Source organism: Mycteria americana, chromosome 2 (genome assembly GCF_035582795.1).
Source record: "Mycteria americana isolate JAX WOST 10 ecotype Jacksonville Zoo and Gardens chromosome 2, USCA_MyAme_1.0, whole genome shotgun sequence".
Taxonomy (NCBI): domain Eukaryota; kingdom Metazoa; phylum Chordata; class Aves; order Ciconiiformes; family Ciconiidae; genus Mycteria; species Mycteria americana.
The window spans coordinates 19,653,094-19,667,317 of record NC_134366.1 but is presented as its reverse complement, the minus strand read 5'-3'; the positions used below and the strand labels follow the sequence as shown (position 1 = coordinate 19,667,317).

The 14,224-nt window shown below is 46.4% G+C and overlaps 1 protein-coding gene across 3 annotated transcripts in view; it reads left to right on the top strand.

The window, feature by feature from the left end:
- Window positions 1-1,666: 1,666 nt before the first annotated feature.
- The window catches only part of GPR158 (G protein-coupled receptor 158), a 212,465-nt gene continuing 199,907 nt past the window's right edge, over window positions 1,667-14,224 (top strand). For all 3 annotated transcript variants that reach the window (XM_075492633.1, XM_075492632.1, XM_075492631.1), the window contains exon 1: window positions 1,667-3,172. In XM_075492633.1, the coding sequence (XP_075348748.1) occupies window positions 2,301-3,172 (872 nt within the window). In that variant the 5' untranslated portion in view covers window positions 1,667-2,300. The remainder of the gene's footprint in view (window positions 3,173-14,224) is intronic.

The following is a 14,224-nucleotide window of genomic DNA, read 5'->3' as shown; positions in this document are numbered from 1 at the left end:
TAGCTATATTAGAATGACTATTCTTTTAAGTATAGTTTCAAATAATTCTAAAATAAGAGCATGCTTTAAGGAGCAGATATATCTTGTCGATGGTTTAAAATTAGATCATATATTCTGCATGACTGAAATCTGCTCCTTATAGGATGTGCATGCACATGTGTGTGTGGGAGAAAGAAAAAAAAAAGGATCCTCTTTTTACTACTCTTTTCATCTGCACTTTTGAATTCCAAAAGGGAGTTTTGTAATAAACCAGAAGGGAATTAATTGTAATTAGGAGATTTTGTTGTGGACCATCTCCTCTAAAATTCACCCTTTGCTAACTGCCTCCTGTCACAAACCCTTCCCCTAACAGTAAGATACTGAGCAAGCGAATACTTCTGCCAAAGAAAATGCACAAAGTTAAACATGTGTTTAAAGGCTTTGCTGAACTAGATGCAAATTACTGATCATAACGGCCCCACAACTGACAGCTTATCTGGAAAATCATAACTACATCTTCAACTCATTTGGGTGTTTCCACAGGCGGTTTCAGCAGAGCAGGACGAAAGCTAGGTGATCAACCAGCGCTGCTGCGGCTCCATGCAAGTGCTCTACAGGTCAGCGTTGAAAGCCACTGGATTAAGGGCTTAGTTTTGAAGGCAGCGGTAGGAATTAGCATCTTGGAGTTAAAAGACAGCTGATGGATAAAACACTAAGGAAAAAAGGGAGGAAAGATTACAGTTACACAAATATAATCAAGCAGTTACTGTCATTGAAGGGAGAGGGAAGCGGCTCAGTTCCCATGACGGTGGGATGCTCTCTGTGTCTGGGCCATTCCGGGGTACGCGTGAGGCAAGGGAGACACGTGGGGCAGCCCACGCGAGGAGCCCGGGGAGTGCGGCAGCACCTGCAGACGACGCAGAGCTTGGCTGCGGGTCCCAAGGCCCCAGAAGACAAAGTTGTCCATTCCCACCCAAACGTCATGCCCTCTGCCAAACGCCTCCCTCCCCCCTCCGGGGCAGCCCGGCTGGCCCCACGCGTCCAGGGGGAAGCCGAGGAGCAGGCCTGTGCCCCCCCGCCACCCACCCCCTGAACTGCTGGAGGCAAGAGCGCCTTCCTCACAGCGGCACGCAGCCCTGACAGGCGCCAGCCCACACTCTGCGGATCCAGCTGTAGCTGCCTTCCCCCAGAGCGCCGGCCTGCTCCCGTCCCCCGCCGGCGGGGTGGGAGGCGCAGACATTTTTAACACCCGGCACCCCCCTCCTCCCCTCAGCCCCAACGGCCGCTGCCCGCCGGCAACCGCCCGACCGCCCCCGGCGCGTAGGCGCGGAGCGCGGCGGCGCCGCCCCACGCCCGGCCAGCGGGTGTCGCTGCCACGCTCCGCGGGCAAGCCCCGCTCGCCGGCCCGGCGGAGCTCCCCGCGGGCCGGTTCCCCGCCCGCGACTGCCGCCCTCCGGTCGGGGGGGAAAGCGGAGCGGCTGCCGGTGCTGCGGGAAGCTCCCCCGCCTCCGCCCCGAGCTGAGCCGGCGGCAGGCGAAGCGAGGTGCCTCGACGCCTCTCCGCGGCGGCGGCACCGCCTCCCTCGGCGCCGCACGGAGCCATCCTCCTGCCCCGTGAATGGCTGCCGGCTGACTGACAGGCGAGGCGGCCACACAGGACGGCAGCTGCCTGGGCTACACCTATAAGGGCCGGCGGGGAAGGGGTACCGGGCGGTGAGGGGCCGCCCGTGGCGGAGCCGCCCGGTGAGCAGCCTCCCGCAGCCGGGGGCGGGCGGGGGTCCTCGCTCGGAGAGCCGAGCGCTCGCGGAGGAGGGCGCCCGCCCACTGGCTCCTCGGCAGCAGCCCCGCCCGCCTAGCCCCGCTGATCCCCGCAGCAAGTGGCAGTCCCGCGCCGCGGGCCCCCCCCCCCTCTCCGGCAGCGGCGCCCGAAGGATGCGGAGCTGCGGAGCGCGGGCGGCGGCGGGGCGCCGCGGGGGGACCCGCCGCTGCGCCGGGCGCCGCCGCCCCTGCGCGCTGCGCTGGGCAGCAGCTCAGTGAGCGCGGTGGCCGCGGCGGGAGGAGGCGCAGGCGGGCTCGCTGCAGCCGCTGCCGTCGCCGGAGGGGCTGCGAGCCGCTCCGCGCCGGCGGTGGGGCTGCGCGGCCCCCCGCGCTGGGGAAGGCGCGGGCGGCGCCGCCACAGGTGACTCGCGGGCCGGGGGCCGCTTTCCGTCCCGCTGCCGCTCGGCCGCCCCTGCGCGTTCGTGCCCCTGCGCCGCGGCCGCCTGCGCGAAGCCCGTCTTCAGCCACTTCGCCGTGCCTGCGCGACCGGGAGCGCCGGGGGACATGGCTTTGCTCCGGGTCCTTCTCCTCTTGCTCCTCGCCCAGCGGGGGCTCGGCGCTGTCGCCGGCCAAGGGCAGGCGGTGCGCGGCCGGGAGCGGGCGCTCAGAGGGAGGCAGCCTATTTTCAACCACATCAAGAGCCGGGAGCCTCCGCCGGCCCCGCGGAGCCGCTCTACGGAGAGCACCATATTGGCGCAGCGGCTCGCCGAGGAGGTGCCCCAGGACGTGGCCTCGTTCCTCTACACGGGCGACTCCCGGGAGCTGCGGCGTGCCAACTGCTCCGGGCGGTACGAGCTGGCCAGCCTCGCCGGCAAGTCGCGCTTCACCTCGCACCCCTCCCTGCACGGAGCCCTGGACACCCTCACCCACGCCACCAACTTCCTCAACATGATCCTCCAGAGCAATAAGTCGCGGGAGCAGAACTTGCAGGAGGACCTGGAGTGGTACCGCGCCTTGATCAGGAGCCTCCTGGAGGGGGACCCCAACATCTCCAGGGCAGCTATCACTTTCAGCACGGAGCCCTTCTCCTCCACCCCCCAGGTTTTCCTCCAGGCCAGCAGGCATGAGAGCCAGGTCCTCCTGCAGGACTTGTCCTCTTCGGCTCACCGCCTGGCCAATGCCTCTGTGGAGACAGAGTGGTTCCACAGCTTGAGGCGCAAGTGGAGGCCACATCTGCACAGGAAGGTCTTAAACACGGGTCACAAAACTTTGGACAACAGCTGGAAGAGGCGGGAGAGCTTCACTGCTGATAAGAACCACATCAGGTGGTCCTCGCCTTACCTGGAGTGCGAGAATGGGAATTACAAACCCGGCTGGCTAGTGACTCTCTCGGCGGCTTTCTATGGGCTGCAGCCGAACCTCCTCCCCGAGTTCAGGTAGGAGGAGTGTTCCTCTGCTTGCTTTCTGTTGAGAAGGGGGTAGGGTAGGATGGGGTTTTGGCTCTGCCCCCCCTCCTAGGGAAGGGCATGCTGTGTCTCTGGAGTGACCTGATCAACCTTTGCCAGACGGGCTGCTCAGTCACACCGCAGAGCAACCTCAGGCCTTCCTGTTGAGCTCTACCTTCGTGTGCCTTAGGGAGCTGTTGCTCAGAGAAGGAATTGTTTTCATCTCTTTCTGTAAGACGGTGTTTGCTTTACCTGCTCCCATTGAAACAGGTGTGCGTGGGGTTCCTGGCATCCTTCGGGGGGGGGGGAGAGGAGAGCAGCAGTTGCCAGTTATAGTTTATTTCTGACTGTAAGAGGAAGGTGTTTACTGAGGCATTATTTCTTACTATACTGCATAATTAAAACTAGCTTGACCCCAGCTATGGTTTTAACCAGCTGGGAAACAGTGTTGTTATACTGGTAAACTGCGATTTCTGGTCTCCAGAGCACATCCACTGTGGGGTGCTCGAGCCTGGTCAGCGGTCAGTACATTTGTACGTAAATAAGTGTTTGTGACTGCAGTTCTGTCATAGTGCATGTGGCTACAACCTGAGCTGGCAGTAGGAAAGCTTTTCTTAGGACACTGCCCTGTTACATAGCTGTGTAGCTGATACCTGGCATATGTAAAGAATTGCTTATTTTTTTATTGCTGTTACCCCCAGGATTTTGCAGCTGGACTGTGATTAGCAGAGAGGAGGGTACAAAAAGGTCCATTCCTGTGCCGTTGTATTTTGACAGCAGTGGGATGTGCTCAAGGAATGAGAGCAACCTGTGGGGCATGGGGTGTGAGACTTTTCCCACTGGCACTTCTGTTGTTGGGCTCATGGGGTAACTCTGTCCCTCAGTGAATGCCCACTGCCCAGAAGCAGCTGGCATTTGTCAGGGGGTGAGAGAGAAGCACAGAATTTGCTTTCTGCTGCAATTCAGTAGTAGGTAAAGATAATAGACAAGAACACAAGACACCAAAGAGATTTTGCCACATCTAGGTGGCCAGGCAATTGTGTACATGAACACTGGTTTTCCTGGCTTAGTCTGAAATCCAGTGGGATCAAACAGGTATGAATGCTGTTTTGCATCCTTGGGGAAAAAAATAAAAATCTGCTGACTAGAGTGGCTGATTATTTCTTTATGGTATTACCTTTTGCCCTGAAATCCTCACACTTGTGAGGCTGGCAGGGTTAAGGTAAAGTGAGCTCACTCACAGGCTGTTAGTTGCTGCCCCTCAAGGCAGCAACTCACAGGCTGTTTGTTGAATTCCTCTCAAGACCAAAACCCAGTAACAGCTCTGCTGCAGAGCTCTTCTGGACCCTAGTGGGTGTGTGTGTGTGTGTGTGCAGAAAAGTTCAGGAAACTTGTTGTGTTTCATTGAAATGCAGTATTTCACACTTGATGAACTTCAGGATGCAGATGAAGGCTAGTGTAGACTCATACTCTCTTGTTGGGGACAGAGGTTCTTATAGTCTAAAGAACCACCAGGCTGGGGGTGGGGTGGCAGCCACTAACCAGCTGTCTGAGAACTTAGTTCTTGATATAAAGCTTAACTCAAGGAAGCTTCGATCTTGACTTCAGTTAAGAGAAAAACATATCTCTTAAACAGCAGAGTCTAAAGCTCCAACCTCAGTTCTGTGCCAAGATCCTGTGATGCCAGGAAGCATCTCAGCGGTGTAGGTTTCTGCTGTGGTATCTCTGATGTGCAGAACACACCAGGTCCATTTTGGAGTAACCCTGGCCAACCAAGGCAACCAGTAGAGGTCCTCCTGGGTGCAGTACAAAGCACTGCCTTCACTTCCTCATCTTCCCAGCCTCTGTTTACCATGTGGGAGTCACTTCAGTTGAAGACAAGAATAACCTGTTGTAACTCTGATACTTCAAAGGGCATCCACTAAGCACATTTAAGCTTGGAGAACATCATCTTATTTAGAAGATCTTGTGATGGGGTATGCTGTGCAAGTTCAAAGTGTTGTATTGCTATTGGAATGAACAGTTAGGACAAAACTAACAAAGTTTTGTTATATCAAAAGATGAATTGGTAAGCATTTCTAAGAAAACGGGTCAGTATGTTTTTGGTAACTATATAAGGAAGCAGGTGGAAGAAGTACATATATGTGTATATACATACACATATTCTGGCAAGGCTAAATGATGGTTCCCATGTTCCTGGTGTGAGGTATGTTACATGAAAGATGGGCTTCTAATAAAAGCTTATTATTTGGGATATTGAAAAAGTAACTCTACAGCTACATAGGAAATACTGTAAAAAAAACCCAAACAAACAAAAAAAACAAAAAAAACAAACAAAACCCAAAACAAACAAAACAAAACCAAAAACGCTTCTCCCAAGAATTGTGGGGTGTCTCAATATTTGCACAATATTTTCTATACTTGATAGGCACACATCCTCAGTGTGAGTTCTTAAGAAATGGTTTAAAGTATAAGCATGTAATATAAAAATGTAAAATCTGATTTAGTTATTAGAACATTAGTATTAATTACTATAAGGTGCCTCTTGAAATAAGCTTTATTTCCCCTCACCATCTGTCTTTGAGTGACACAATGGTTTAACTTTAAATTCCTGTTTAAGGCCCATATGGTAAAAAGCAGTATGTATTAACCTCCATCTTTTGAGAAAGCTACGTTGGTTCTCCCAACAAAGTATCTCTGAACCATCTGTTAGGAACACATTGATGGATCAGTTTACATGCTCCTTCCATTTAATAGTCTGGCATGAGGTCAGTGATGGTAATTTAGTGCATGCCCCTTTAATATTCTTCTAACAGTTTATGTACTTCCTTCTTTGCTGACATTAGGTTTATGGCGTGATACGTTAGGGCAAGAGACATTCAGGAACATATTATCTCCATGGAAGAGAGTTCTTCCAGATTACAGAAGGAAAAGCCGTTGCTCCTGCTTCTTGGCATCTCTTCTGTTGCGGTAACAGATGGGTATGTCACGTGGTGTAGCAATGGAAAGAGTTTAATGAAGGCAATACTAATAATTACTACTGGTTATGTTCAATACATGCTACTACTGCAGTGCTGTTGTCAATGATGTTCTGAAAGTGCAGCAAAAAAAAAAAAAAAAATTGTTCTTTATGTTGTGAAGGATTATAGTGCATTCTGCCAGAGGAAGCAAGGGGGGCTCTTGCAAACAGCTTGCTATCTGTCTTTAATTTCACCGCCCACCCTCTCCTTCCCCTTCCCAAGAGATGACAGCCAGACTGTCCAAAGTGAAGGCCAAGGAAGGTGAGAGAATATGGTTGTTTTAAGTTGTCTTGCCAAGGCTAGCACTGTAGGCCAATACTGAGATGAAGTGGAGAAACCAAAGACAACTTGATTGTGCTGATAAGCGTACCAGAAGCTGTTCAGGCCAAGTGGAACCACATTAGCCCAGTGCAATGCTAAGATAGCGGCGCTGACTGTCTGCAGCTTCTTAGCGGTGCTTGCTGGTGGTGTTGTCTGCATTCACTGGCCTTTGGTCTGCCCAAAGTGCAGGGAGAGAACATTCCCACCTGGTTAAAAAATACAGTGCAGGCTCTCATTCAGAAGTGAGGATCCACAGAGACTGGAAATAATTACTTGGTGATATCAGCCATTCCCTTCTTCTTTCTTAAGTCTAAGCCAATGCAGTTTGCAGCTGGAATTCACCATCTAATATGTCTAATCACTCTACAGCTCTAGTGCAGCAGAGGGTAGAGCATGATAACATTTGCCACTGATCTTCTGTGATCCTCCTCTGCTACTTCCTATTACATGATGAGACTGAACCATACTCCATGGCACATGGTGATCCAGCTGGTCTCTTTACAGCCGTACTGTGGAAGTGGAAAGGTGTGAGAAGCTGCATATTGTGAGTACATTTCCTTCTCTAAAAGTATTTGCTTGGCCCCTGGAGAGGAAATGGGAGGTTTTCATTGCTTCAGCAGTCTAGGAGGCCAGTGGGGAGGATTACTCCTTGATCTGGAAGAAAGATGTGCAAGTAGTCAGCTACTAGGAACTTACAAGTTAAAAAAAAAAAAAAAAAAGGTCCTCCTGGGTCCAATTGCCTGTTGTCACAGGCCCACTAATGTCACCAGCTGACAAAACTCCATTTTAAAGTAGCTGGGTTTCCCTCTTGACTCTCCAGTCCACTGGCATGCCAGGCCTAACGTTTGGATAGCTGCTTCTGACTTCTGATCTAAGTTTATTCAGTCAGTTCTCATCCATTTATTCCTGTTCCTGAACTGCCTTCTATCTGAAATAGCACTCTTCGCTGATGTTTACTGCCCTGGCCTATTTATAGGCAGCAGTCCCTTCTCCACCTGTGTTTACTAGACTACACAAACCAGCTTTCTTTAGTCTCCTGTCAGAAGCTCTCTGTTGCCATGGTCCCTCTTCCCAAGTCTTGTTCCAGTATTCTTGAACGTGGTTAGTGAGATTCATGTGCAATGTTTCAGCCTTGTGCAATGACATCAATTATCCCCAAACTCTGGTGAATGAATTGCTGCTTTTGCAGTTCAAAATGTTCTCTTGCATGCTGTTCTCATTTTCTTTAACGTTGAATTGTAATATGTCAACGTTTTGGGAAATGGTCATTGCTCTCACACTATTTTTCATCTAGAGGTCAGAGTGCCTTTAGGGTACAGCTACACGTTTTTTTCACACACCCCCCCTCCCAGTGAGGCCAGGTAAGTTGTTGTGTTCCCCCCCAAATCCAGAGCAGTATTTGCAATCTTTTTTAAGGACTATTCAGAGAATGCAATGGAATAATGGCTGTTTTGGCAGAACAGTCCACAATCAGCAAGCTGAGTAAGTTTGGGTGTTTTTTTTAAATGATGATGTGTTGTGGAGCATTTGCAGATAACTGCATTCTGAAGTTTGGCTCAATCAAGTGTTACTACTTAATATTTCTTGTTTTCCTGACATTTGCTCCTTCTCTCTTAATTGTTAGAAAGGTATTCCTTCGTGCAAAGATTAATCCTTATTGCACAGTTAAATTTAGCTGTTTCTTCCCTAAAGGCAGTGTAACGTAGTGATTTCCACTGTACTGTTAACAATGACTCAGACCACACCAGTGTTAAGCCATAATGGGGCTCTTAGCTGAGGAAATATTATCGAAGGCAAATTAAACCATGGACTTAGAATTATATGTGACAAATAAGAATTTCTTAGGGAATATATGTGACTTCTCTTCTGCCAAGTACTTCACAGGTATTAAATTGTTTGGTAAAATAACCATAACAGTAGACATAAAAAAAGAGAGATTGTAAGAATTAGTAACTTTTTTCTTTTAAATATGGTTTATTTTCTTACTTTAGCCCCCTTTTTTAGCTTCCCCCCTAATCTGTCTTTAGTCTCAGTACTGAACTAAAAGAAAATTAATTTTCACTGTTTAAGGAGGCTAATTTTTTTATGACACGATACATTCGTTGTATAATCCTGAAAATATGTTAAAATTGTGGGGCTGACTTTTTTTCTATAACATGCCCTGGCCCATATAACATGATTGAAGGTGTGGGTGGGTTTAGAACAGGTTTGAAAAATGAAAAGGAATAATTTATTTCCTGGAACTTCTGAAAGTTTTGGATTTATGTTCCTGAAAAGAGGTGAGAACAAAGAAATGTCTTCCTATGGTTTACTGTCTGCTTACAGAAACCCCCAGTATATTATGAGTATTCTCTAGACAATAAATTATGTCTGTGCCTTTTTCGTACGAGGTCACGGATAAGGACATAAAACTGGATGGTGATGAAACAAAAAGGAACAATAAATAGGGATTTCTTTTTTAGAAACATGATTCAGCTTTCTTCGCTATTAGAGAAACAGAAGTGTGTCTTTGAAGAGAGATGTTAAATATGGCCAGGAGAGGAGTGAAACACATACTGCATTTATGTCAATTATTATGTAGCACATGGTAAGTTGCAATAAAAGGAACTAGCTTTTTGGGTCAAACTGCTGTTTCCACTACTCTGTTCTCTATCCCCATCCCCCTTGGGTAAGGCTTCCAGCAGAGCAGGTTATCAAAGCTCTTTTGAAGGGAATAGACATGTGACAGTCCTTACTATCTGAGATTCAGCTCCAGGGCTGTCACCCCTATTCTGTCTATTCATGAGCCTGGGCTGAGATTGAGAAATGTTCCTAAAGGTAAGAACAAAAGCATTGCTGTGTTAGGTCAGACGCAAGGCTTACCTAGTCCTGTCTCCAAAAGCAGATTCTGGCAGGTACTTAGGGAAGATGTAAGAGCAGTGAAATTGCCGAATTCTCCTATTTTGGTTATATCCCATTTACAAATAGTAAGCAATAAAAAAAAATAAAATTGTTTTTCAGACTCTATCTGAATGAGTGTTGACAGTAAGTATGGATTAAACTGACCTCCATGATTCTGATTCACTTTGTAACCCATTTTTGTCTTCTGCAATGTAGTTTGGCATTGGGTTCCATAATATAATGATGAACTTTTTGGAGAAAAATTATTTTCAGTTTTTAAATTTATTCCATGAATCTAAATTCATTGGGAGAGCCCAGATCCTTGTGATAAAAAACCACTTTGGAAAATACTCATTCATCTTCTCTGTGTCAGTCAGATTTAGTTGTGGGTTATGCTAAGTATTTTCATCAACTGCAAGCTTTGTCACTGGTCACCCATTTGTGGTCACTTGTGAACGTGTTGAACAAAGCAGGGATAGTTGTGGTGCCCAGCTTGTTAACATCCCTGCATGTGCAAGCTGACTTTTGTCACATTAATACTCTCAAGAGTGGCTCAGAGGTTGGAGCCTTCCTGGCTCTAAAGTGTGCAGTGATGAAAATAATTTGTTTTCTGCAAAGGCTGTCTCTACTCTGAGCAATTTTTATATCTTGGTTGTCTGTTGGCCTTACAGGTTCTATTTCAGGCTTCCTTTTTCTGAGGTATTTGAAAAGCTTTTAATTAGTAGAGCCTATGCTTTTAACATGCTGCTTCTAAAAACATCTTTTGGTTTTGTCTTACATTCTTGCAGTTTTCTATGTTCCTTGCCCAGGTTTATGCCTCTCCATTTTCCTTTTATTTTTTTTTAATGTTGGCTTCCACTTACTTTTCAATTTTAAAGTTCCCTTATTACCTTTAAATAAATCTTCAGTGTCAGAAGATTGAGTATAGTTAGGCTGAGGCCATCTCTCCTGTGTAGAATCCTTCTAATTCAAAAGCTTTTCTTGTTCCTAATCTCTCTTTTCTTATATCACTTTCTGTACTGTTCCTCGAGACCCTTTCTTTCCACCTGTCTCTTTGACCCCATGGATAGTAATGGGAGCATTAAGAAAAAAAAAAGCTGATTTTGTACTAAATAGCTTGAATTTGGCTCAAAGACGTTTTTTCATAGGGAGAATCTAATGTAAGTGGGGTACCACCATCACTGGCACCTCAGCATTCCTATACAAGGTGATGCTTTGTAACAGAGTTAAGATGCTCGCAGCAACTTAAACATCCTCAAGCAAGAAAAAATCACCACCCCTCAAAGTACCTAGGAAGCTCTCTGACTAAACTGCAGGGAAATCCCCAGAGAGGCAGTACTGCATGCCGTAAATCTGAAGGCAGATTTAAATCTGAAATAATTCTTCAGACAACAGAGGATTCGGCTTTAAGTATTCCGCCCTTGTAGTACTGTTCCAAATGGCCTAGAGGGATTTTCTTTGCAGGTGAATCCTAATTCATGTGCCCACACTGCTATACCTTACTCTTCAGTTAAGTTTATTTTTAGTGAAAGCTGGTTCTCCTGTGAAAATGTGTGCTGAAAAGCAGCAGTCATGCTATGGCTGAGGAATTAGGTGAGTGTCTCTGTCCTGTTAGTAAGAAGTTAGTGGTAACTGCGTGACAGATCAAAATTATGTTGTATGTAACATCCCAGTAGCCTTTTGTGAATCTGGCTGGATACGCAAAGGTAGTATTTTTAAAAACGTCTAAGTGATGCAGAATCCTAAATCTTAACTTTCAAAAGCAACTTGAACCTGCAGAAGCTGTTGATTACCAGTAAGACTTATGGCTGGAAGTCACTTGTGAATTTGACACCGGGATTATTTTTGGATGCTCAGTTTATGGTACATTGAAGGAGCCTCACGTGTCAGGTGGTGCGCACTGTTTGAAAATTAATATTCCTGAAAGTGTTAGCCTCCAAAATGGGAATGGTCAGAAAAGGTATCTGCCCTGAAAACATTTGCTATACTGATTACAGTATGCATTTATCTAGAGGTGTGGGCTTTTGCAGATTTGGGACAGCTGTAGAGACTTTTTTTTTTAATCTCCTTGTTTTGTGGTAAGGAGGACTTATGAAGGACAGCATGTAGGGGTGAATGAATATGGCAGCAAGACTCTAGGCAGGCATGCAGATTTGGGGGATGATGTGTGCTTCAGCATGTGATAACCATGCCTTATACCTTAATTATGGCTGCTTGCAATGCTTACAGGTACAAAAATAAGTGTACAAACTTAGAAGAAAAACTTTGAATGCCTGCTTACCTGAGCTGTGGTGACCTCTGTGCCAAAAAGCTTCTGAAGATATAGAGGACAAAGATATTGTTTATCACCATTTAAATGTTGGCAGGCTATTATTCTGTGCAGCTCTGGCTTAAGCTGGCTGGGAGAAAGAGAACGTGCTCCTTCTGCTTTTTTATGATGTAACAGTACAGGCAAAAAAATTCTTCTGTAGATACAGGTTTTACAACATGTTGTTACAATGAAATATTATAACTACTGAAACTATCAAGATAGCTAGTAGGTTGGGAAAATAAGCTTAAATCAATTTCTGGCACAGATTTCAAGGCGAACAGCATGCCAACAAACAGTGGTACTGGAAATTAAGACAGACATGAAAGCCTCTTAAATCAAACCTCTGACCCGACAGAAAATCCTTGATGACATCATTTTTCAATGATTATTTATTATGTACAGTTCAACTAATTCTTCATTCTCTACATGTTAAACATGAATGTGTCTGTCGCAGTTTAACCTGGCAAGGCAGCTAAACACCACGCAGCCGCTCGCTCACTCCCCCCCGGTGGGATGGGGGAGAGAATCAGAAGAGTAAAAGTGAGAAAACTCGTGGGTTGAGATAAGAACAGTTTAATAGGTAAAGCAAAAGCCGCGCATGCAAGCAAAGCAAAACAAGGGATTCATTCACTCCTTCCCATGGGCAGGCAGGTGTTCAGCCGTCTCCAGGAAAGCAGGGCTCCATCACGCGTAACAGTGACTTGGGAAGAGAAAGCCATCACTCTGAACGTCCCCCCTTTCTCCTTCTTCCCCAGCTTTCTATGCTGAGCATGACGCCATATGGTATGGAATAGCCCTTCGCTCAGCTGGGGTCAGCTGTCCCAGCCGTGTCCCCTCCCAACTTCTCGTGCACCCCCAGCCTGCTCGCTGGTGGGGTGGGGTGAGAAGCAGAAAAGGCCTTGACTCTGGGTAAGCGCTGCTCAGCAATAACGAAAACATCTCTGTATTATCAACACTGTTTTCAGCACAAATCCAAAACGTAGCCCCATACTAGCTACTATGAAGAAAATTAACTCTACCCCAGCCAAAACCAGCACAAAGCCTTAAGTATCCTTTTTTTTTGTGTGTATAAGGACTGTAAAATTGTGGCCGAAAACAAATATTTAGTGTTACAAGGAGATTAACAAAATATACTTACTTGCCAGATGGTCCACAATTACCAGTAATATTGTTATTAACTTATCGCTGTGGCTTGGGTTCAGCTAGGCAGCATTGTCAATATGGATGAATGTGTTATGCTGACAAGCTGAGTCTACTCTTATACAGTTGGTATTTGTCTTGATCGCTTCTATCAAGATAGCAGAGCTGCAATTATTCCCAGCCAATTCAATAAATATAACACTTATAGGTAGTTGGTCCGTATACATTCTAGGCAAATGTGTTCTTCCATATGTTCCATTTTCTGAATGCTGAATCAAAAATAACTGAAAATGTGGGTGGCTAACCAGGCTGTGCCAGCTACTGTATTAATCACAGATGAATTTCAGAAATATATCATCATGTACATTTTGGTGCACTCTATGTGTAATAATGGTGGGGTACAAGTCTGAGAAGGTGTTTTAAAATCCCAAATGAATGCAGTAAAAGTCTTGTACCATCATGATGCTTTCTGTAAATGTCACATGTCTGCTTAAAGAAACTTTCCTTTTGAAAGCATTATATCTTCAAGTAGTTGCAGACCCTGTTACTACCTCAGCAGAACTGTGATGTTACCATGAAGAATGAACGTATATTGCAGAGGTCTAGTGAGAAAAGAATAATATGCACCATGGGGGAAAAAATGGAAAGCCTATGGTAGATTGTGACTGACAGGAGAGATTGTTTTCATATGCCTGCTTCTGGACTGCACTGTTTTTCCTTCATGTACATTTTCACTCCAGAAATTCATAAAGCTCTGAGAAAAAGCAGAACAACTTAATCATATCAGAAGTTCAGGCTGTGCTACAGAAGAGCTGCAGACAGAAGAGTGTAGGTAGAAATGTTTGTATTGAGTTCGTGAAGACTGGATTTTGTGAAAGGCAGACATTCTTGTAAGAAAAGTTTTAACATAAGAGAAGCAAAGGGAAAATGCATTCAGTTTCAAATGGAAGAATTTTGTAGAGTTTCTGGAAGAAGTATTGTGAAAATACTTTGAAATTAGATAATTTTCAGGCCTGCATGGCTTAACAGGGAGTTCCTGACAAAACTCAAGCATAAAATGAAAGTGCACAAGAGGTGGAAGCAGGGTCAGTTAACCTGGGAGGAATATGGAGACACAGTCTGAGCAGTCATGGGTGGAGTTAGGGAAACCAAAGTCTATACGGGGCTGAATCTGTTGAGGGACATGAAGGGGCAACAAGAAGTAAGTACACTGGCAGGAAAACTGGGACAAGGGAGAGTGTGGGCCTGCTGCTGAATGGGGCAGTGGACTTTGGACAGAGGACATGGAAAAGGCCAAGGTACTTGATGACTTCCAAGAACTACAGGCTGGTCAGGCTCACATCAATCCCTGGGAAGGTGGTGGAGCAAATC